At 40.7% G+C, this 24,086-nt stretch overlaps 1 protein-coding gene and 1 long non-coding RNA gene across 3 annotated transcripts in view; one reads left to right on the top strand and one right to left on the bottom strand.

Annotated features, from left to right (window-relative positions):
• The window catches only part of LOC112924899 (myosin-2), a 26,539-nt gene extending 3,932 nt beyond the window's left edge, over nucleotides 1-22,607 (top strand). For both annotated transcript variants that reach the window (XM_026005514.2, XM_072730360.1), the window contains exons 5-40: nucleotides 343-499; nucleotides 1,807-1,834; nucleotides 1,919-2,033; nucleotides 2,117-2,209; nucleotides 2,604-2,667; nucleotides 2,788-2,886; nucleotides 3,521-3,624; nucleotides 4,152-4,290; nucleotides 4,857-4,975; nucleotides 5,064-5,213; nucleotides 6,309-6,479; nucleotides 6,573-6,882; nucleotides 7,335-7,408; nucleotides 8,206-8,293; nucleotides 8,381-8,498; nucleotides 9,605-9,728; nucleotides 9,817-9,953; nucleotides 11,512-11,767; nucleotides 13,288-13,530; nucleotides 13,644-13,820; nucleotides 13,903-14,048; nucleotides 14,133-14,223; nucleotides 14,315-14,704; nucleotides 15,328-15,454; nucleotides 16,129-16,247; nucleotides 16,386-16,582; nucleotides 17,284-17,467; nucleotides 17,545-17,710; nucleotides 17,811-17,935; nucleotides 18,106-18,414; nucleotides 18,502-18,705; nucleotides 19,241-19,366; nucleotides 19,457-19,627; nucleotides 19,711-19,815; nucleotides 19,934-20,029; nucleotides 22,323-22,607. In XM_026005514.2, the coding sequence (XP_025861299.2) occupies nucleotides 343-499; nucleotides 1,807-1,834; nucleotides 1,919-2,033; nucleotides 2,117-2,209; nucleotides 2,604-2,667; nucleotides 2,788-2,886; nucleotides 3,521-3,624; nucleotides 4,152-4,290; nucleotides 4,857-4,975; nucleotides 5,064-5,213; nucleotides 6,309-6,479; nucleotides 6,573-6,882; nucleotides 7,335-7,408; nucleotides 8,206-8,293; nucleotides 8,381-8,498; nucleotides 9,605-9,728; nucleotides 9,817-9,953; nucleotides 11,512-11,767; nucleotides 13,288-13,530; nucleotides 13,644-13,820; nucleotides 13,903-14,048; nucleotides 14,133-14,223; nucleotides 14,315-14,704; nucleotides 15,328-15,454; nucleotides 16,129-16,247; nucleotides 16,386-16,582; nucleotides 17,284-17,467; nucleotides 17,545-17,710; nucleotides 17,811-17,935; nucleotides 18,106-18,414; nucleotides 18,502-18,705; nucleotides 19,241-19,366; nucleotides 19,457-19,627; nucleotides 19,711-19,815; nucleotides 19,934-20,029; nucleotides 22,323-22,475 (5,475 nt within the window). In that variant the 3' untranslated portion in view covers nucleotides 22,476-22,607. The remainder of the gene's footprint in view (nucleotides 1-342; nucleotides 500-1,806; nucleotides 1,835-1,918; nucleotides 2,034-2,116; nucleotides 2,210-2,603; nucleotides 2,668-2,787; nucleotides 2,887-3,520; nucleotides 3,625-4,151; nucleotides 4,291-4,856; nucleotides 4,976-5,063; nucleotides 5,214-6,308; nucleotides 6,480-6,572; nucleotides 6,883-7,334; nucleotides 7,409-8,205; nucleotides 8,294-8,380; nucleotides 8,499-9,604; nucleotides 9,729-9,816; nucleotides 9,954-11,511; nucleotides 11,768-13,287; nucleotides 13,531-13,643; nucleotides 13,821-13,902; nucleotides 14,049-14,132; nucleotides 14,224-14,314; nucleotides 14,705-15,327; nucleotides 15,455-16,128; nucleotides 16,248-16,385; nucleotides 16,583-17,283; nucleotides 17,468-17,544; nucleotides 17,711-17,810; nucleotides 17,936-18,105; nucleotides 18,415-18,501; nucleotides 18,706-19,240; nucleotides 19,367-19,456; nucleotides 19,628-19,710; nucleotides 19,816-19,933; nucleotides 20,030-22,322) is intronic.
• Nucleotides 21,265-24,086, bottom strand: LOC140594726 (uncharacterized). Its single transcript, XR_011995937.1, has 2 exons — nucleotides 23,871-24,086; nucleotides 21,265-22,488 (listed from the first exon to the last, which is right to left on the bottom strand). It is a non-coding gene; the product is annotated as an uncharacterized lncRNA (long non-coding RNA).

The raw sequence follows: 24,086 nt of genomic DNA, 5'->3' as shown, positions 1-24,086 counted from the left end.
TCTTAATGCTGCAAAAGAAAAACATGTATATCTTCTAAAACACAATAAAAATGTCTCATGCTACACATTAAAGAAAAAAATAACCCTTGGAGATCCTACTATGTGAAAATCATTGTGATCAGTTCCAAGAGGGACAATTAAAAGTCGAAATTGTGAGCCTTTCCCTCAAGGATTTTGCTATCTCATTGCTGAAAATTCCAACTAATTTTCATGCTGATGCCTTCAAGAAATGTAGGGTACTTACTTAAAGTGTTCCTGTAGTCAGAATTCATTTAATAAGTGAATTGCACACCTAACAGGAGAAGCCTTTGGACAGCTTCTCTTTCTTATTCCCTTGCATAGACCTATTCAGGCCTCTTCTGCGTCACTGTCAACCCCTACAAGTGGCTGCCGGTGTACAACCCCGAGGTGGTGACGGCCTACCGAGGCAAGAAGCGCCAGGAGGCCCCGCCCCACATCTTCTCCATCTCTGACAATGCCTATCAGTTCATGCTGACTGGTGAGTTGAATGCTTTGTGCATAATCTTTTCAGAACCGTGGGAGAAAGAGACCCGAACCATCTCAACACACTCTTTAGGTCCTTTGGTTATGGTATATTTGTGAGGAAGGTGGTCCAGGAAGGAGAGGGTGTAAAAGTTGACTTGCAATCCCTACCATCATGCAATTGCTACTGGTCTCTTCGATATTTATTTATTTATTTATTTATTTATTTATTCATTCATTCATTCATTCATTCATTTAAATGATTTTGTTTATTTATTCATGAGAGACGCAGAGTTAGAGACATAGGCAGAGGGAGAAGCAGGCTCCCCACAGGGATCCTGATGTGAGACTCTATCCCAGGACCCTGGGAGACACTCAACCACAGAGCCACCCAGGCAGGCATTCCCATCTCTTCAACTTTTAAAATCAACAGGGGCTCACCATAGTTAGAGAATTTACTCTTGAATGATTCAAAAACTAAAAAGGCTTGAGCAAAAATTATAAACATTATTTAGGTGTATGTACACACATAATCACATAGAAACTGTGCTTCCATTGCCAAGAGCCAAAAACCAGAAAAGTAAGATCTGCCCTTGTGGCCTTATCCTCAATATCAGAAACTATGACCAATGAATGCCCTTTCTATACAAGGGCCAAGCTATTGCCCTTTTCCCAAAGCCAACCTGAATGAACTCCAGATTTTAAGGTATATTTGACATTAAGACAGTTATGCCATGAATCTTCTTCCTAGACTATTGCCTCAGCCAGCGCAATCTAAGCTGCTTGGGGAAAGGACTCAGGGAATCTGTCTTCAGAGAGAGTAAAAGAGTAAAATGAACCTTTCCCCCAAACTATGACTAAAGCCATGATTACTTCCAAAGTTACCACCTGCATTATATTTACCCCATCCCACATGCTAAAATGCCTATTTTTCATTATGTCTTACACCTTCAATAAATATTCACTACTGGCATTGTCATCTAAATCCAACCAAAGGCTCAGGTCCACTTTTGAGATGTCCTTAGGGGCAGAGTATTACAGAGAAAAGGTCCAGTGCTTCATTGCAGTGCTCTGTTTAAATGGATGCACCTGTGCTGGAGGCAGGAGTGGGATGTGGGAAGATACTGGGGAACTTGAAAAGGGCACTGGAAAAGACTGGAGGCTTAGGGTCCATGAAGCCCTAGGGATTGCAAAGGCCAGTCTGAAAAATACTTAGTTTATTCCTTTTACTTCACTTACTGTTCACAAATATACAAAAAACAAATGAACAAACAAACCAAAAACCCCCCACAACATTAAATGTCTATGATTTCTTTTTTGTAGACCGAGAGAATCAGTCAATCCTGATCACGTAAGTAAAGTTTATGCTTTCTTCTCATGGCTTCAGTAGCTGCCACATTTGGAACTTCATCTCACTTAGCTTTTTATTTGATAGTGGAGAATCTGGTGCCGGGAAGACGGTGAACACCAAGCGTGTCATCCAGTACTTTGCAACAATTGCAGTCACTGGAGAGAAGAAGAAGGAGGAACCTACTTCTGGCAAAATGCAGGTGGGTCTGGGGCCAGACTCAAGACTCTCAGGCTCTCAGGAAGTCTGGAGCCCCAGAGGTAAGGATTGCTCTTGCCTTTGCAGGGGACCCTTGAAGATCAGATCATCAGTGCCAACCCCCTACTGGAGGCCTTTGGCAATGCCAAGACTGTGAGGAATGACAACTCTTCCCGCTTTGTAAGTCTCAGACACTAGTACAGACACTGCCCACTGGTCGAGGTGTATGAGATGTTTGTGAATACATTCTCTGAATCTTTTTCATTCACATTATACTGGCATCAGGTTCTCTCCTTTCCCTCTGAGCATGTCATAACACGGATCTGAGTTCCATCTAAAAAGATATGTGGCCCTATATCTGAGTTCTTTCCTATCTGTCATTACCTACAATTATTCATAATATGAAAATCAAAGACAAAATTCTTTTGCCTAAAAAATAGAAGATACACCTCTTCTGCCTAAGAGTGTCTGGATTGATTTAACAGTTAACACATTAGCATTCTAAGTATTTTGAGTTTCTCAAAGATTTGATGTGACATAAAAACAAAGTAGTAATATTAGTTTTCCGTTCAAGGGTAAATTCATCAGAATCCACTTTGGCACTACAGGGAAGCTGGCTTCTGCTGATATTGAAACATGTGAGTGCTTGGATCTCCTTTTTGGTCATTTCTGTTTCTTATAATCTATAAAGTCAACACAAAGTAAAAATTGCAAGCCACGTGAATTTTTGCATCGCTCTGTTTATTATTTCCTTCCAGATCTGTTAGAGAAGTCTAGAGTTACTTTCCAGCTTAAGGCTGAAAGAAGCTATCATATTTTTTATCAGATCACATCAAACAAGAAACCAGAACTAATTGGTAAGAAATGTCATAATCCCTTTCCAGAACTATGGCATCAGTACCTCTCCATGAATGGTCCATCCTAGCATTCCATGACCAAATTTTGTCAGGTTTATCACCTTGATTTTGAAAGTAGCTTTGTAAGTTTATGTACGCTTATTATAAAAATCAAAAAGGAAAACAACATAATGCCTTCAAATTCTATCACTATGAAATAACCACTGTGAATACTGAGTAAATATCATCCTACTCATTTCCTGTATATATATACCTTTACATATAGATACTCATACATACAATAACTGGAACCATACTTCAGTGCTCTTCTGTGATGTACTTTTTTCATTGGGCAATAATGTATCATGGTTTTTTCCATGTCACTAGCTGTAGCTCTGCATTATTATTTCTAATAGCTGTATGGTGTTATATTCTAGGGATAAGCATAATTTATTTAACTATACACTCTTAAGGATATTCAGGTTGTTCCCAATTTTTTATTTTAAATAGTCAACACTATACTGATAATTATTACAGATGTAACTTTTCCCCATATGTGATAAACTTCTTTGGCTTCACAGTGTCTTAGAATCCGTCTAGACATCTAAATGAAGGGGGTAATTCTGCTTACCTTTTCTCTGTTCCATGTACTCAGAAATGCTTCTGATCACCACCAACCCATATGACTACCCATTTGTCAGTCAAGGGGAGATCAGTGTGGCTAGCATTGATGATCAAGAAGAGCTGATAGCAACAGATGTAAGTAGAACACAAGAAAGTTAGACTGATGATGTTGGGTTAGAGCAATGGCCCCTCCAGATAAATATTCAGTTTCTAGTAGAAATAGCAAAAGAGGGTTCAAAGATGAGCATGGATGTGCCACCTCGAGTCAACCAAAAAGATGAAGCTTTGCCCCACAACACTTTATTTTCCCTTAATAGTCTTTTAAAGGTCTATAATTTCTGAATTTATCCAAACCACTTTTTGGTAATCTACTTGAATGAGACCTGTACCACTTCTCAAAATAACAGGTTCCTTAAGTTTACTATCTTGTTCTCTGTCTTTACTTTTTCAATCTTAGGAGGTCTGAACCTATCATTCTAATGCTCAGTGCTGGTCTTTGGTTGACCAACTCCCTGCACACCCACACTGAAGAGTTCCTTGCACCCCCATTAGCAACGATAGTTTCCTCAGTGTAACCAACATGTCAGGAATCAGAAAGTGAACGATGAATAGTAAGTGTGTGGATCATAACCTAACAGCTATCCTCTTGGTTATATTGGCAGAGTGCTATTGATATTTTGGGCTTCACCAATGAAGAGAAAGTCTCCATCTACAAGCTCACGGGGGCCGTAATGCATTATGGTAACTTGAAGTTCAAGCAGAAGCAGCGGGAGGAGCAGGCTGAGCCAGATGGCACTGAAGGTACCAACTAAGACATCTCCCTGATTTTTTTGTTTGAAAATCACATTCTTAACATATTACCCTTGAGTTTTTTTAGGAAGACAAATTCATTTTTAAGAATTGAATTTTAAAGTATACTCAAATAATATACTATATGAAGCATCATATTAGATAGATTTTTTTTTCTTAAAGATTTTATTTACTTAAAGATTTTATTTATTTATTCATGAGAGGCACACACAGAGAGAGGCAGAGACACAGGCAGACGGAGAAGCAGGCTCCATGCAGGGAGTCCGATGTAGGACTCAATCCCGGGACTCTGGGATCATGCCCTGGGCCGAAGGCAGGCGCTAAACTGCTGAGCCACCCAGAGATCCTCTAGATGGATGTTTCCTATTGTTTCTGAAGTCCTTTAGGACACACTACCCATAATCAAAGTCTTAAACTTAGTGAAAAAAATGGGCAAGAATGCTCAGAAAGATATTCTGAAAACACCCCATGAAATATGTGTAGTTTTTTTTTTTTTTTTCTGAGAAAATGGGTTGCTCTGGGTCATAATAACATTCTTCTTCCTTTCTTCCCTTCAGTTGCTGACAAAGCAGCCTATCTCCAGAGCCTGAACTCTGCTGATCTGCTCAAAGCCCTCTGCTACCCCAGGGTCAAGGTCGGCAATGAGTATGTCACCAAAGGCCAGACTGTAGAGCAGGTAGGTGCATAACTCAAATTCAGTGACAGGAATCAAGCATTTTTATAGTCCTCTGACAACCTCAAGAGATACATTTTTGTTTTTCAAGGTAACCAACGCAGTGGGCGCTCTGGCCAAGGCTGTCTATGAGAAGATGTTTCTGTGGATGGTCACTCGCATCAACCAGCAGCTGGACACCAAGCAGCCCAGGCAGTACTTCATCGGGGTCTTGGACATCGCTGGTTTTGAGATCTTTGATGTGAGTTGGTAGCTGGTTGGTAAGGGGATTTTACAATAAGGCAATGAAAATATGAATAAGAAGAAATCTGTGAAAATTACAACCTTCTCTCACTACTCCCAAAAAATTATGCTGAAACTTAAAAGTGAATGATGGGGTAACTGCTACTCATTTATTGCAGTAGCAGTCCCCCTTCTATGAGAAATAATGCACTTGAGCACTCTGACTTGCTACAGGACCCAAAGGGAGTTAGGAGCTAGCTTAGTTTCCCGGGGGGGGGGGGGGATGTCCTCTAAAAATCCCACAGCACCAAAAGAAGTTAACATAAACATCTCAAAGTAATCCTGTGAAACACACATGTTCTGAATATATGGTGGGAGGTCATTCAAAAACACTTAGACAAGAGAAGAGCAGAGCAAAGATGACTTATAAAGTCAGCATTTATTCTCATTGATGTGATATTGTAAGATAAAAATCCCTATTTGATGAGCTATATTTTTCCTGCTTATAGTTTTCAAGAAGTTTATCTTTTCCTAATTATAAAAGCGAAACTTGGACATTGCAGAAAATATGAAAAATCAAGGGAAAGTGTTCCCCAATAATTCCACTATTTATAACAAGCTAATGTTAATGCTTTGGAGTTTTTTTTTTTTAAACACAAGTGTGTTATCACACTGTATATGATATTTGGTATCTTAATTCTGTTTTCATTTCACATTGAAGAACAGCAGTGGCAATTATTGTCCACTGGCAAAGCTGACCCTGGTAACTTCCATACAACAGAGACCCCTCCCAGCCAGCTCCTTATAGCTTGCCCGTTAGCTCGAGTCAACAGAAAATGGAAAGGATAATGGAATAAACATGAAATGATGAAATAGGAACTCAGAAAAATCCCTGAGTAAACTTAAGCCAGTGTAGGGAACAAGCATTAATGCAATATAGGATTCTGTGTAAAATGGCAGTAGAGGAAACAGATTTCATGCTGCTCCCCCACCTCAATGATTTTGATATATGTAATCTAAAGGCTATTCAACATATATGTTTAAATTAAGAAGTTGTGTATGTACAAATGCTCAAATTTGCTCAAGAGAAAAATGAATGCATGTATTTATTTAGTTCAACAGCCTGGAGCAGCTGTGTATCAACTTCACCAACGAGAAGCTCCAACAGTTCTTCAACCACCACATGTTCGTGCTGGAGCAGGAGGAGTACAAGAAGGAGGGCATCGAGTGGACCTTCATTGACTTCGGGATGGACCTGGCTGCCTGCATCGAGCTCATTGAGAAGGTGGCCTGATCTGTCCAGCCAGTAACTTCTCTTAAATTCTGTGGTTCATCCTGCAGCTCATATTCACCCTATATGCATTTTGCTTTAATCCAGCCCATGGGCATCTTCTCCATCCTGGAAGAGGAGTGCATGTTCCCCAAGGCCACAGACACCTCCTTCAAGAACAAGCTGTATGAACAGCATCTTGGAAAGTCTGCTAACTTCCAGAAGCCCAAGGTGGTCAAGGGCAAGGCTGAAGCACACTTCTCGCTAATCCACTACGCCGGAGTCGTGGACTACAATATAACTGGCTGGCTTGACAAGAACAAGGACCCTCTCAATGAGACGGTGGTCGGGCTGTACCAGAAGTCTTCAATGAAAACTCTAGCTTACCTCTTCTCTGGGGCTCAAACTGCCGAAGCAGGTAATACTAAAAAAATCTGAACTATTAGGACCTCAACCAATGAAAAGCTTCAGCTTCTATGATTCTCTCCTACTTCTTCCTTCACATCTGCTGGATATTGAGTATCTGGGATATTTAAGGCTACAGAGTGACAAACTTCTCCCTATTTAGACTAGCTTCTATTGATGATTTTTGAAGTTATTGTGTCCTCAAATGTCCTGACATTACGGATCCATCTTTATACAGTGAGGTGAATGCCCTTCACTTCATCTTCTAATAGAGGAAAGAAATCACAGAAAAGTGGGTACAAGCCTCGTTGACAGCTAAGAGTCATTCGAGTTCCAACAGAGAAGCCAGTAGTGTCCAAAAACTGCTCCACCAGATGTGTGAAAAATTGGCAATAAATAAGCAAGAAATAGCCCTGTCAGTTCAAAACTATATTTAAATGACATCTTTTCTCATTTGCTCTCCAGAGGCAAGTGGTGGTGCCAAGAAAGGTGGCAAGAAGAAGGGCTCTTCTTTCCAGACGGTGTCTGCCCTTTTCAGGGTAAGGAAGAAACTGTGACACTCCCCAATTACTTTAGGAATTTGTTTTTGGAAGTACAGAGTCTTCTTTCCACAAGTCATTGAGAAAAAACTGACACTGACTAATGATTTCTGTTAATCTAGCTTTGGAGAGAAGACATTTACATTACACGGGAATTATTAGCTCATTTTTCATGCCAAGCCAAATAATGCCAAATATTTCACAGGAAATTTTCTAAAACTGAATATTCTACCATTCATAGTCTAGTCAAGTCATGAAACTAAGCAATGGCACGGTACTAAGAAAGACTAAATTAGTACTAATGCTAATGAAGATCCAGCAGCTAGCCTATAAGGAACTTAATATGGTATCCTTGCCCTTAATTCAGTCAGTCCTCAATTATAACTGGTAGGATTATTCCCCTTTAGATAACATTTATGCCCTGAAAGTTAACTGAGTTGGAAAGGGGAGCTATGTTCATGAGAAAAAGCCCCAGTGTGGTGCAGGCTTGCATGTCCTCATTGGAAAACCATGGAGTTGATTAGAAGAAAGTGTGGCCATTTAGTATAGGAAGGCAATGGCCTGTGGGAGGCCATGGACCAGGGAAGAAGTAGGATGTGTCAGGCTGCTTCTCATGTGTAACCCAACCCAAATGGAGAAAGAGGTACTGAGGAGAAGGATAGGAAGGTGTTACCCTACATGAAAATAGTCCACACTGGTTGTTCAATTCAACCATAGACATTGAGTTTATAGACATCACCAAATGCTCATAACCATGGCTAAAACTGGAGATAACAGGCTTTTCCCTGACTTTACAGGAGAATCTGAACAAGCTGATGACCAACCTCAGGAGTACCCATCCTCATTTTGTGCGCTGTATCATCCCCAATGAAACAAAAACTCCTGGTAAGAAGCCCTAGAGTGAAGGCACAAAGCATGACCGCCATACTTCCTTTAAAAAACAAACAGTGTAATCTATATGTATACTTTTAGGGGCCATGGAGCATGAACTTGTCCTGCACCAGCTGCGGTGTAATGGTGTGTTGGAAGGGATCCGCATCTGCAGGAAGGGGTTCCCAAGCAGAATCCTTTATGCAGACTTCAAACAGAGGTCAGACTCTCTGAATTATGGTGCATCTTAAAGTTTAGTATAAATACACTTACTGCAAGCAAAATAATTTTGTGAAAAATATGCTTCTATTCGTGTTTAATTTGCCACAAAAAAGAGTGAAAAATCATAAGCCTCAAAACACCTTCAAAATGTAGATATACCACATATTTTGCACTCCAGACTTTTCTGGGCTTTTTTGAGCTCCTGGCTTAACCCATAGGTATATATGTTACTTTCAGTAATTATGAGAACTACCATTTTTTCATGTGTAATATGTTTAGATTATCTCCTTCCATCTTCACAAAACCTCAGTAGAGGTAGGTACTATCAACACCTCCTTCGATAGACAAATAAACTGAGGCTCTAGGAGATTAAGCTACCTGCCCAAAGTCACATGGGTGTTGGTGGCTGAGTTAGGAACTCTCTCATGCAGGTATAGAGCTCCCAGTGAGTCATTTTAGTGCTTCCTTTCTCCCTCATGCACTGGTTTCCCAGGGGTTCCAAAACCATGCCACAGTACCAGCTCCTCAGCAACTCTTTCTCTTCCCTAGACGTCCATCTTGGGAACCAAATAGGAGACAAATGGACAAGGGGTTGGCGGCAGTTCCAGGGAGCTGGTCTCTCCTAAGGCTGGGTCTGGTGGAGTTGGCAGCGAGTTCCCATCCCCAAAACCCAAAGCACCACTACGCATGAATTTAGGTGATTAGGACAGTTCCTCCTACCTGAAGTGAGCCTTCTACCAGACTCCTCACTAAAAATTTGCTTTCTGGGATTCAGGATCATGAAAAGCAAATGGATCTAGCCAGGAAAACATGTTATATTTTATTGGTCATCTATATTTAATGTAAACGAGATCGTAGGATTTTTTCCTGAGAATAAAGTCTGATGAGGCAGAAAGGAATGTCTGCAACTGTGCAGGAGTGTGGGATGGAGTGAAAACAGACAGTGGATGCTAGACTGACAAAGAAGTCCTTCCCGCGAATAATGAAGGATACTTTTCTTTAAAGCTCTGGTTTTCTAAATAGGTCATTTAGTGTTTATCTCTATTAGTGTCATCATAAACTGACTTTTTGTTAAAAAAAAAAAAACTGTATTTACTTAAACAGATACAAGGTATTAAATGCAAGTGCTATCCCAGAAGGACAGTTCATTGACAGCAAGAAGGCTTCTGAGAAGCTCCTTGCATCCATCGACATTGACCACACCCAGTATAAATTTGGTCACACCAAGGTAACCATCCCTAAAGCCTATCTGCTGCTACCTGTGTCCCAGTGAAGTTTATGTGTAGTGTCTTATCTGCAACTCCTCCCATGCACAGGTCTTTTTCAAAGCCGGTCTTCTGGGGCTCCTAGAGGAGATGCGAGATGACAAGCTAGCCCAGCTGATTACCCGAACCCAGGCCAGGTGCAGAGGGTTCCTGGCAAGAGTGGAGTACCAGAAGATGGTGGAGAGAAGGTAGAAACATAAATTGTTTATCTATTCCCATCTTTCTGCCTTAAGAAACACATTTGAGTTGGCTTAAGACTCAGATACGATAAGGCCACAAATGTAAGCAATAATGAACATAAAGAGTCCTATGCTGAAGTGGGGATATACATATACCTGAAAACTTAAGGTGGGGATCATCACCATGAAACATATTCTGAATGTTCAGGTTAAAGAGAGAAAGAGAGAGAGAGAGCACAAAGCATGGGCAGTTCTTATCTAACAAGAGAAAATACAAAAATACACCAGTGTGAATTTAGTGGGTAGCTCATTAAATTAGATACATTGAACTGAAGAGCAGACAGTAGTTTCAAAAGAGATTTTTTTTTTTTTAAGATTTTATTCATTCATGAGACAGAGAGAGAGAGGCAGAGACACAGGCAGAGGGAGAAGCAGGCTCCATGCAGGGAGCCTGATGTGGGACTCAATCCTGGGTCTCCAGGATCAGGCCCTGGGCTGAAGGCGGCGCTAAACCGCTGAACCACCCGGTCTGCCCCAGAGATTTTATACAAGATGCAGAAACAGCTTCTTTTATCTGATCATTTTTATCATCAAACTATTATGATATAAAATATTAAGGGCATTTATCTGTGAAAGATTTTTTTCAGTAAGTTAATACAATGTCACCAAGGTATGTAGCTTTCTGGTGATTTGATTTGATGCAGGGACAGAGTTCTAAGTCTCAAGAGCCAGGTAACTCAAACTGCAGAATGCATGTGAAAGGGACCCGTGATGAGAGATGCATTTTATATTGGCACATGCACATTCAGACATATGTGTATATGTAAATATATGTAATTTACATGAAATAAGTTTTAATCCTATCACCTGTAGTTACATTAATATTTTTATTGTATTCTATTTTATTAAAAATTATAAGTTTGGTAATAACCCACTATATATATATATATATAGGCAGTTAATTGCCCATATGGAAGGGTAATTCATTTTTTAAATAAATTAGATTTTTTAAAATGTGATTATATTACAGAGTAGACTGCAAAATTTACATAACATTAAAATATAAAACCAGAGATTTTTCACAGTAATGCTGTTTTTAATGAGTCCCTTTATTCTGTGCTCCCATCCCTCCAGAGTCTAGTGCCCTCATCACTGCTCTTGGTGTCCCAGATGGAGAGCCTGAGAAGCAGTGATGTACAGCAGTTCTCAAAGTGTGGTCCTCAGATCTACATCATCAGTGTCTCTTGCCAACTTGTTACAAATGCAAATTTTTAGACCCCATCTCAGATCTTCTGACTCTGAATCTCTGGGGATAAGATTCAGGAATTAGTGTTTTAACAAGTTCTTCAGATGATTCTTTTGCACACCAAAAGTTTGAGAGGCACTGATATAGAGAAATGAGTAATTAATGAGTCCTTAACCATCATTCCCAAATAGAATTTCCTCCATCTGTGCTTTTGAAGGCAGGTGAGGCACACGGTGGGGGCAGAAGCTCCAGCTCTCACTGCCAAGACTTCATCCCATTTCTTCATCCACACATATCGAACCTGCATCAATTATGTTTCAGGGAGTCTATCTTCTGCATCCAGTACAACATCCGTGCCTTCATGAACGTCAAGCACTGGCCCTGGATGAAGCTATTCTTCAAGATCAAACCGCTCCTCAAGAGCGCAGAGACCGAGAAGGAGATGGCCACCATGAAGGAAGAGTTTCAGAAAACCAAAGATGAGCTTGCCAAGTCAGAGGCGAAAAGGAAGGAACTGGAGGAAAAAATGGTCACTCTCTTAAAAGAGAAAAATGACCTGCAGCTCCAAGTTCAGGCTGTAAGTCGTGGTGTCATTCTGGGTGCTGCTTATTGCGATGCTAGTGCTAGGGTTCGGGCCACTAGCAGCAGTGAGCTGGAGAGTCAGTGTAGGGACAGTCACTGGAGGGAGAAGCTGATGGTTCTAGTACAGTCCATATATCCCGTCGTTGTCCAAACCAGGACTGGGGCAATAAGGTAGAACCAATCATTGTCACTCATTCTCTCCACAATTTTATCAAACTACAGGAGTTATGACTTCCTTTCCCTTGGAAGTCAGTCCTTGAAAGTGATTTTCACATAAAACCATTCCAAATGAAATATTAAGGGGGAGGATAGCATGTAGAGAGTGATTTTTTTAAATCTCTGCAACTTCCTTAAACTGATCCATGTCCAGGAGTCTTAAATCACAATATGAACAGCTGACAGATGTCAGCGTTCTATATCACATTTTACAGAATTGCTTTTTGCCATGCCACTGATCTCCAAAACCCAGATTCACTCCTCCCAATCCATGTGCACAGTCAGTGCCAATCACATCACATCCAGACTGCTGCCTCAGCACCCCAGATGCTGTCTGCCCCCAGCTCTCTCCTCCTTCTAGCCCACTCACTGCTCACCCCTGTACCAGTCATTTTCCATCAACTCTGAAATGTAATTTATAAGACTGTCATTCAGTCGGAGTGAACTGAATTGGTTTGGTATAATTTACTCATCACAAAATCATGTATTTCTCTTGTTGATTAAAATTAATTTCTTCTGTCAAGTTTGGGCAGTGTAATAATTCTTTCTTTTAGGTTACAGAAGGAAAAAGAGCTGTTTTTCTGTTCCACCCCCTTCAAATCTATCCAGAATGCTCTTCCGTTGTCCCTAAAGAATTACTTAGACTCTTCCCTAAACCACCATATTCACCACATGAGCACACATAGCACATTTCATTCTTATGTATTCAAAGGCTGGTATGGAGGCTCACTAATGAATGTATGTATCAGCTCCTCTCATACCTTGTCCACTCCCAACTTTCTTAATTGGAAATATAGCAGGTTGCCAGAAATTTCTTGATTACTTTATGCCTCAACTTGAATGTAGAACATCTTAATCACAATCATCCTCTAGTACTACAAAGAGAAGCAGTTCATTAGCAGCCACGCCCTGAATTCTCAGCTGGAGTGCCTTCTCTCCTCCTTCTCCATCCCCAAAGACTTGATTTTTACAAAATCAAATCTTGCCCATCTTAAATGTCACTTCATCCAGGAAATAATCCGTAATATAACTTCTCTGATCTCTTCTGTCACTAATTGCCTTCTGAATTCATGGTAGCTTTTTGGAAGTAGGCTTTCTAATCTACTAGAGAATATACTCTTCTGAAGGAACAGAACAGAATTGGATACATTTTGGTTTTCCCACAGTGTATCCTGGATTGCACATAGGAGGTAGTTCATAAAATCTAAATCCAAAGAAACAACAGCAGAGATTGACATTGTTATCATTGTGAAATATTTCATTCTTTCTTTCCAATTTTGGTTTTGTTTCCAACTCCAGGAAGCTGAAGGCTTGGCTGATGCAGAGGAAAGATGTGACCAGCTGATCAAAACCAAAATCCAGCTGGAGGCCAAGATCAAGGAGGTGACTGAGAGAGCAGAGGATGAGGAGGAGATCAATGCTGAGCTGACGGCCAAGAAGAGGAAACTAGAGGATGAGTGTTCAGAACTCAAGAAAGATATTGATGACCTTGAGTTGACCCTGGCCAAGGTTGAAAAGGAGAAGCATGCCACAGAGAACAAGGTATGAAACATATACACAGAAAGGTCATGTTTTTATTATTATTATGGAGTACAAACATAAAACTGAATCCATTAAAATAAAACATGTAATGCAAAGCAATTTTCCTCCCTAAGGTGAAAAACCTCACTGAAGAGATGGCAGGCCTGGATGAAACCATTGCAAAGCTGACAAAGGAGAAGAAAGCCCTACAAGAGGCCCACCAGCAGACCCTGGATGACCTACAGGCAGAAGAGGACAAAGTCAACACCCTGACCAAAGCTAAAATCAAGCTAGAGCAGCAAGTGGATGACGTAAGTCCAGGATTGTCAAAAAAATTATTTTCTTCAAAAGGAAGCTAAGTATTCCTTTAGACTAAACATAGTTTATATTTAGCTTGAAGGGTCCTTGGAGCAAGAAAAGAAACTTCGCATGGATCTAGAAAGGGCTAAGAGAAAACTTGAAGGTGACCTCAAGTTGGCCCAAGAGTCCATAATGGACATTGAGAATGAAAAACAACAACTTGATGAAAAGCTCAAAAAGTAAGTGTGAAAGAATTGCTTATGAGCTTGCTTTCAAGTGGTGGATATATACTCAATTGTTATATTTTGCTGCTTTCCAAAAAGAAAAGAGTTTGAAATGAGCAATCTGCAAAGCAAGATTGAAGACGAACAAGCACTTGGCATTCAGCTGCAGAAGAAGATCAAAGAGCTGCAAGTAAGTTTGGATTTCTATCAGTCTGGCACAACAAGGCATAGTGATGGCACAGAGAAGCTAACTAAGGGTTTGTGCTTTTCACCACTCCCAGGCCCGCATCGAGGAGCTGGAGGAGGAAATCGAGGCAGAGCGCGCCTCCAGGGCCAAAGCAGAGAAGCAGCGCTCTGACCTCTCCCGGGAACTGGAGGAGATCAGTGAGCGCCTGGAAGAAGCTGGCGGGGCCACATCTGCCCAGATTGAGATGAACAAGAAGCGGGAGGCCGAGTTCCAGAAGATGCGCAGGGACCTGGAGGAGGCCACCCTGCAGCACGAAGCCACAGCGGCTACCCTGAGAAAGAAGCACGCGGACAGTGTGGCCGAGCTCGGGGAGCAGATAGACAACCTGCAGAGGGTCAAGCAGAAGCTGGAGAAGGAGAAGAGCGAGATGAAGATGGAGATTGATGACCTTGCCAGTAACGTAGAAACAGTCTCTAAAGCCAAGGTACTGAAGTCCGGGAAATTATTATTAGTGACAATGATCCTTTATGTACACATCATACCTTACACAGGAACTTTACACACATGATGTCATTTGATTTTTACAGTAATCTAGGAGGTAAACAATAAAGATACTAGCATTTGTATTATTTCCACTAACATATGAAGAAACTGAAATTCAAAAGTAAAGTGCACTTCATCACACCATTAGCAAATGACAGGACCAGCTTTTGAACAAAGGTCACCTGCATTTTCTCAGGCTCCAGTTGAAGAACTAGGACTCCAATATTCTCAATTATCTGATAAGCCAAGTTTCATTGTACAGAAAGGCAATCAAGTATTTATAAACATGCTTTTAGAAAATATACCATACAATTCTTACAAAATCTTAAATTTTAAACATAGTCTTTAAGGCTTTTTTTTTTTTTTGTATGAATAGGGTGCAGAACTTCACAGTTCACTCTTTAAAAATCTCAATATATATTTTCAACTGAGGACAACAATCAAATATAAAGAAAAAATTCTTAAGTATCACATTACATATAAGAGAATTTGATTTTATGCCAAAGGTTATTTATTTATTTATTAAAATATCTTTGTTTCTTTCTTTTACTTTTTCCCATGCAGGGGAATCTAGAGAAAATGTGCCGCACTCTGGAGGACCAAGTGAGTGAGCTGAAATCAAAGGAGGAGGAGCAGCAGCGGCTGATCAATGACCTGACCACCCAGAGGGGACGCTTGCAGACTGAATCTGGTAACTCTGTCCTTTTCTAGGCACTAAGAATGGAAATGATGTGGTTGAAAACAACTGATTTGGTCATGTGAGAGCTTAATAAAAGCAGCTGAGAACATGTGTGTTCTACTGAACAGCTCAGACTTTCAACTCACTTACAAGGTCACTCAGGGACAGAGTTGGAGATAAAGACTTTGATAGGACTGGATCAAGCTCTGCTCCAGAAAAGCCTGGAGTAGTTGGCCACACTGAGAGGATGATTGGGAGTAGGAGTCACTCTAGCCTGGGTCCAGGACTCCTGTAGCAGACTGAGCTTCTGTCTCTATACATCAAAGTAACTCAAATTCCTAAAGGGAGAGCGGATAATCCTGTCTCTCAAAAGTCCAATGAAACTGAGACCATGTAGAATTCAGTATCTTGGCCCCCAGGTTTTGCACAATATCATACACCCAGAAAGAATTAGTTATGGAGAGATCAAACAGAATTTCAGCTGTATTTATTCATTCTGATTCATATGTAAGTTTCACCATAAAAATCAGAAATTTGACATTAAGCATGATGGTGTCAATAGAGAATTGAATCTTTTGAGCACTCATTGTGGGGGAGGGGGTAAGAGTTAAAATTTATTTCTAATATGGGCTTGCAAAATTGTTTCTTCACTTAAAAAAAACGGTGCCATTTCTTTTGTCTATCAGGTGAATTTTCACGACAGCTAGATGAAAAAGAAGCTCTGGTGTCTCAGCTATCAAGGGGCAAACAAGCATTTACACAACAGATTGAGGAATTAAAGAGGCAGCTGGAAGAAGAGATAAAGGTAAATAATAATGTTGTCAGACTCTCTTTTTTTGGTATGACCTAACCTTAACTGGAGTCCATTTACACCAACTTTTAAAGGGTTTTGAAACTCTAATTAAACACACCCAGTAAAATGAAGGTGTAACTATCTCTGTAGGCCAAGAACGCCCTGGCCCACGCCCTGCAGTCCTCCCGCCACGACTGTGACCTGCTGCGGGAACAGTATGAGGAGGAGCAGGAGTCCAAGGCCGAGCTGCAGAGGGCGCTGTCCAAGGCCAACAGCGAGGTGGCCCAGTGGAGGACCAAATATGAGACGGACGCCATCCAGCGCACGGAGGAGCTGGAGGAGGCAAAGTATGTGTGCAGATACGAGAGAATGTGTAGAAAATGCTGCACGCTGAATAAGAAAGATACGACCTTTAGTGAATTAGCCCACAAATGTTCGTTAATTAGCTCCCTTTTGCCAGACACTCTAAGGCCCTGAGAATAAGACATGAGTAAAGCAAACATAGTACTTGCCTTCTTATGCTAAAATCTACTTAAGGAAGTGAGTAACAAATAATTATCCAGATAGTCAGATATTATTACTGTTTGTCAAGCACATCAAGCTCATTGCTGATTCAGCGGTCCTGCACTTGCTGGTCCCTCCCTCTGGAATACTCTCCCTGAGATCTCCCTGCAGCTCACTATGACTTTTCAGATCTTGATTCAAATGCTACCTCCTCAGAGAGGCCTTCCCTGAATATCTAGAATAGCTGCCCACCCCTTACTCTGTTTTGCTTTTCTTCATTGCACTTACATCTGCAATAATGTTATTATGCATTTTCTCTCGCCTGTTGTTTCTCTCTTGTACTCATTTGGAAGCTTAGGAGTCAGGGCCCCCTTTTCCCTCTTGCTCACTGCTGTATCCCATGACTGGTTCATAAAAGGAGCTCATCAATGTCTCTTGAATGGATGGATGGATATTTTTAATATGAAGTTTCCAATACTTCTCAGTATAGTTCCTAATTCTACTTTTGGTTCACTCCTCTCCACAAACATATATAATCCTCAAGGAAGAAGCTGGCCCAGCGGTTGCAGGCAGCTGAGGAGCACGTAGAAGCTGTGAACGCCAAATGTGCTTCCCTGGAGAAGACAAAGCAACGGCTCCAGAATGAGGTGGAGGACCTCATGCTGGACGTGGAGAGAACCAACGCGGCCTGTGCCGCCCTGGACAAGAAGCAGAGGAACTTCGACAAGGTAGCTCGCACAGCAGCCTCTGCTCTCCACTGTGTTCCTCTGTCCTTTACAGCCGGTAACCACTCCCGGTTTTTCAGATCCTGGCAGAGTGGAAACAGAAGTATGAGGAAACCCATGCTGAACTCGAGGCCTCCCAGAAGGAGGCCCGCTCTCTCGGTACTGAGCTGTTCAAGATGAAGAATGCCTACGAGGAGTCCTTGGATCAGCTAGAAACTTTGAAACGAGAGAACAAAAACTTGCAGCGTGAGTCCCTTTCACTTTCAATAATATTCATGCCTCGGGGATCTTTCTCTTAGGTCCTCTGTCTGATCAAACCTCTCCCTGTCTTTTACCTGAACACTAGAGGAGATCTCTGACCTCACTGAGCAGATTGCAGAGGGAGGGAAACGTATCCATGAACTGGAGAAGATAAAGAAACAAGTGGAACAAGAAAAGTCTGAAATTCAGGCTGCCTTGGAGGAAGCGGAGGTATAGGTCCAATTGTGCATTATAAACATATAGATCAGAAAATATTTAGGTCCATCCACATAGTTTGAATTAAAAAAATAAACAGCACAAAATTAATGGAAGGAAAGGTATGCAAAATAACTTCCCAATGCTTCCATTCCCTGCTAATATCACCTCTTGCTGTCGTTAAGGCATCTCTTGAACATGAAGAGGGAAAGATTCTGCGCATCCAGCTGGAGCTGAACCAAGTCAAGTCTGAGATTGACAGGAAAATCGCAGAAAAGGATGAGGAAATTGACCAGTTGAAGAGAAACCACATTAGGGTCGTGGAGTCGATGCAGACCATGCTGGATGCTGAGATCAGGAGCAGAAACGATGCCATCAGGCTCAAGAAGAAGATGGAGGGAGACCTCAATGAGATGGAAATCCAGCTGAACCATGCCAACCGCATGGCTGCAGAGGCCCTGAGGAACTACAGAAATACCCAAGGCATCCTCAAAGTAAGTGGGTTCAAAAGAGGGCCTCAAGGTGGCTGGGGTGACCACAGCCCTGAGAACGAGGTGTCTCAATGATGACTCATTCCCCAGGACACCCAGATCCACCTGGATGATGCCCTCCGGGGCCAGGAGGACCTGAAGGAGCAGCTGGCCATGGTGGAGCGCAGAGCCAACCTGCTGCAGGCTGAGATTGAGGAGCTGAGGGCCACTCTGGAGCAGACGGAGAGGAGCAGGAAAATCGCAGAACAGGAGCTCCTGGATGCCAGTGAGCGCGTCCAGCTCCTCCATACCCAGGTGGGATTTGGCACAAAGAACTTACCTTCAATAAATGCTATGTGTCCCAAACAATATAAGCTTAAATTTTTTATATAACAGCCAGGTTTTATACTTCTACTAAGTTTTCACTGAATTATTGGGACATCTTCTATTGTTTTATTTTGCATAAATTATTGATTTACTTCCTAAAATATTCTAAAGCTTCCTATATTCTCCTGTGTTCATATCTTTATTGACTCTTGTTATCAATATTGGCATTTTTATTTTGGAGAAATGGAACATTTGAACATCTGTTATAATTCTGTCTCTGTGAATGGTCTCAATGGTAAATGGCAGTTATAGAATTACAGAGCTATTTGGTCTAATTATGGACTATGTACTTGAAGAGACTGAATATCTTATAAAATTTCTATTTTATTTAGTTGTACTACATAACAAACAAACAATATGGAAGGGCATCTGACTTGTATATTTTTATCCGAGATTATTTTTTAATAGCTACAAATAAGTACTTTGGTAACATGATTTAAAAATGTAACTTATTTTTAACCAGAACACTAGCCTGATCAACACCAAGAAGAAGCTGGAGACAGACATTTCCCAGATCCAGGGAGAGATGGAGGACATTATCCAGGAAGCCCGCAATGCAGAGGAGAAGGCCAAGAAGGCCATCACCGATGTGAGCAGAGGGCAGCACGGTGGTGGTCAAACCTAAATCCCGATGTACTTGCTTGCCTTTCTCAACTGGTTTTGTTTTACTGCTGATCAGGCGGCTATGATGGCTGAGGAGCTGAAGAAGGAGCAGGACACCAGCGCCCACCTGGAGCGGATGAAGAAGAACATGGAGCAGACGGTGAAGGACCTGCAGCATCGTCTGGATGAGGCTGAGCAGCTGGCCCTGAAGGGCGGGAAGAAGCAGATCCAGAAACTTGAGGCCAGGGTGGGTCTCTCAATGTCTGTCTACTTCCATTTCCTCCCAGTGCCTTATTAGTTCAAAGTTCTTAAGAGCCTACTTATTTGCAGGTGCGTGAACTGGAAGGAGAGGTTGAGAGTGAGCAAAAGCGTAATGCGGAAGCTGTGAAAGGTCTGCGGAAACACGAGAGGCGAGTAAAGGAACTCACTTACCAGGTACAGCAATAGTTTTTATCAGCTAAACACTCCCCATACATATATGAAACACTCATATACAATGACACACAGTCAAGTGCTTTTGAAGTAAGACCTTGTGGTTTTCATAATCTTTCAGACGGAAGAAGATCGGAAAAATATTCTCAGACTTCAGGATTTGGTAGATAAACTTCAAGCCAAAGTGAAATCTTACAAGAGACAAGCTGAGGAGGCTGTAAGTATCCTTAAGATGGAAGGGAAGAGTGAAGTCCCTTGTTAACGAACAAATAATTAGATTTGCCACTCTTTTTAAAAGTAAATAAGCCATTTGCTTTTTAGAAGACTGTGCTTCTTAAAAGCATTTGTGCATTTTTGTACTTCTTGCTCATTTTTGTAATATTAATGGCTTGATTTTAAAAGTAAAGTTTCAATCCACAGAGAAACCTCAAAAAATTTCAAAGCAGAAATAATGAAGGCCACATTATCTATCCATAGTGTGATAAAATTGTCAAGTGGTTAGAAAATATAAACACAAATTCCCAAATGCTTATATGTTAAAAAATGAACTTTCCTAAATAATTTTTGGTTCCATTTAGAAAAAACTACTAAATAATTATTAATTATAAATAAAATTTCAAGGAAGATGCTACTTTTACAAACCTAAAGAATGTAGTCAAAGCTGTCCTTGGAGGACAATTCATTGCTTTATGAATCAAATTTTTTTAAAAATTGACAGTCCAATAAAGAAATTATAAATAATGAAAGTAGTACTGTTAAAGATAAAGGTAGAAATTGATAAATTAGATTATTTTCTAGTATGATACTTTCAGTAATATCTGATAATTTCTGGGGAGTTAATAAAATAAATATACTTATAAGAGAAAGAAAATACAAACTCACATTAGAAATGAAAAAGTGTGTGGAGGCACCTGGGTGGCTCAGTGGTTGAGTGTCTGCCTTTGGCTTAGGTCATGATCCCAGAGTCCTGGGATCAAGTCCCACATCAGGTTCCATGCAGGGAGCCTGCTTCTCCATCTGCCTATGTCTCTGCCTTTTTCTCTGTGTCTCTGATGAATAAATAAAATCTTAAAAAAAAAAAAAAGGAAAGAAATGAAAAAGGGGAGGGCACTGGGCAGGCTTAGTCAGAAGAGCATGCGATTTTTTTTTTTTTTTAAGATTTTATTTATTTGAGAGAGAGAGAGCAGGAGCAGGGGGATAAGCAGAGGGGACGGGGAGAAGGAGAGGAAGAGACTCTGGCAGACACCATGCTAATCCTGGGACCCTAATCTCAACCCTGAGATCATGACCTGAGCCAAAATCAAGAGTCAGATGCTTAATCAACTGAGCCACTCAGGCACCCCGAGGATGCAACTCTTGATCTCAGGGTCATGAGTTCAAGCCCCACACTGGGTGTAAAGGCTACTTTAAAAAAAGAAGAAAAAATAAATAAATGAGAAAGGAGACAAACCATACAAAGAGAAAAATATTTTTTAATGTAAAATATAAATCTGTCAACACAGTTGAAATCTTGAAGAAATTAATGATTTTCATAAGATTTTAATTACTAAGTTGGCTGAATAACTTATTTGAGAACTATTTCTGAAAATGGACTCAGGTCCAGAAAAGTCTTTCAAAATTTCAAGTAACAGATAATCCTTGAGCTATGTAAGCCATTCCAGAGCATGGGAAAAGATGGAAAGCTTTCCAAATCATTTTAAGAAGCTCATGTAACCCTCATACCAAAACCTGTCCAAGAGAGAACAGGGGAGGAGGGACGGGGATGAAACTAAAGACAGTTTTCCTTGTGAGAGTAATTACAGGAAAGATAAATAACTAAGTCACTGAAACCCTTAAAAGAGTAAGGGTTTCAGTGGCTTAATTGAGGGGATTGTCCACCAGTAATTAAACAGGTTGATTCCTTTAGTGTTAAGCCTTTTATTAAGGGTTTCAGTGACACTATTAAGCAACTTCAGTGCCTTTATTAAGGGGATTGTCCACTAGTGATTAAACAGATTAATTCCTTCAATGTAAGGGTTAGTTAATACTAGGGAATCTATTGGTAGAATCATTACATCCAAGCCACAAGGAAAAATGATTGCTGGAAATGTTCTAACATGGTATTATAGAATTCAAAATTTATTTCATTATAAAGAGACTGTTAAGAAAGTCATCCTTAACATGACATAGAACTTGAGCTTACAGTCATCTTATAGCTAGCATTAACGAGAAGAATGATTTCAGTACTCTTGTCTTCTCTTCTCTTTTATTTTTTCTTGCTTGTGGTGCATAGCTTTTAATATATTTTCATTGCAAAAATAGGGATGCAATTATTTATGTGACACCGAGCCCCAAACAAATCATAATGTTTACTTTAATGACAACCAAAATCCAGGAGGTGGCAAGACAACAATATTCCCTGCTGTGTATTTTAAGTTCTCCGTAGATGCCAAGTCCTTTCTGCACTTAAGACTGCAGAGTCTAGAAAGATGTGCAGTACGGATTCCTTACAATTCCATTTTTATTCTCAGGAGGAACAATCCAACACAAATCTATCTAAATTCCGCAAGCTCCAGCACGAGCTGGAGGAGGCCGAGGAGCGGGCTGACATTGCCGAGTCCCAGGTCAACAAGTTGCGGGTGAAGAGCCGAGAGGTTCACACGAAAGTCATAAGTGAAGAGTGATCATGTCCGGATGCTATGGAATGATTGAAGAGAGGCACAAAATGTGAAGTCTTTGGTCATTTCCCTCTATAATTATTGTCTATTCTACCCTATTGCAAAGGAAATAAAGAGCATAGGGTATTTTGCAAACAACATCCTTGGACTGGTCTTTCTTAAAACGGTGTCAAAGCTAGAATAGTCACAAAACTATCAAACAATTACAGTTCACTTTTATCTTAAGTCCATAGGAATACTTTAACTATAACGTTGTCGCCGATCAGGGAAGCCTGTCTGGAAGAAATCTAGAAGTCACCTTTCATTTCTTTCTACCCTTTCCTTAATACCAGAGTATAATAGGATCCTAGAAAGCTCCTGATCCCCCCCTAATTTTCCAAGTCTATGCAAACGAATGGCACTGGCTATGTTCTCAAATAGGAGATTCAGGCTACCCTATATCATTACTTCTCCTTGATATTTTCAAGAATACAAATCCAAAGTATTATTATTAGCCTGTTTAGATTTTCATGACTACCAATACACTGTATATTCACAGAATGTGCACCGGGTAATGGGCATGATGTGAAAGAGTGAGATGGAAATGTGACTCTTCTCCCTACAGGGTGGCTCTCAAGTCTAGGGGCCAAGAGAATATTATTCTATATGCTATAATGTATTGTCAATAAGCTATTAGCCTATATTTCCAACTTGATGGCTTCCTACATAATCATGTGAAGAACCAAAATGAATGATTAAACGTATCAATAAAATAAAAATCCTAAAATAGATAATTTAGGTGTATACTCAACGCATGTAATAATCAGCATGACTTTGGTGCAAAATCCAGAAACGGTAGCAATCTGAATTACTCAGAGAAGTCTTCCTAGATGATCAAGATTTTTTTTTAACTGGATTCCATTGAGATGCATAGCCAAAAGTATAACCTTCTTGGACAGCATAAAGGAAAAGCTAAGTGGCAACTACCCATCTGAATGGGAAGCAAGAGTATATGGGTTTAAATTGCACTGTAGGAGAATGAATTACATAGGACACATGGGAGCAGCTTAGCAGGTAATTAGGATTCCCACGGTCATACTGGCCCTAGGAAGCATGTGGGATCACCCTCCTCATTGCTTTGGCCTGTCTTCCACTTTGTTCTACATCACCTACAAATGCTAAAGTGCCTCAGAACTTGACAGTAATAAGCAAAAAACAATGTCTTATAAGAAGCTTACTGCAAAATCTATCCAGCACGGGTCAAAACGCAGTCTTAAAATTCCTATCAAATCCTACCGAGAACATTATAAAAATGTCCTCTCTTCCTGAGAATCGTTGCCCACATTTTTCACATGTCTGCTAAAGAAAACAAATATGGGGGAAAAAAAAAACACAGATATGTAAGAAAGTAAAACGCTATACCTGTGGTCACAAAGCGGGTCGGGAGTTGGCTAGGAAGGCTTCCATCAGACGCATGTCTCCTGAAAGACCCTTCCTGATGGCTTTAATCTATTCCAGGTAGAGAAGTCCTAGCAGCAGGCATGCTGGGCTGCCATGCCAATCAGGCAACCAGGGTCTAGGCTGCTGTGTGATTTGTGGTCACTCTCTTCTATTCTTTGAATCTCAGTTGTTTTCTCA

This window comes from Vulpes vulpes, chromosome 12, assembly GCF_048418805.1.
Source record: "Vulpes vulpes isolate BD-2025 chromosome 12, VulVul3, whole genome shotgun sequence".
NCBI classification, from domain to species: Eukaryota; Metazoa; Chordata; class Mammalia; order Carnivora; family Canidae; genus Vulpes; species Vulpes vulpes.
Note: the sequence above shows the minus strand (reverse complement) of the source record. Positions and strands in the feature narration are given on the sequence as shown.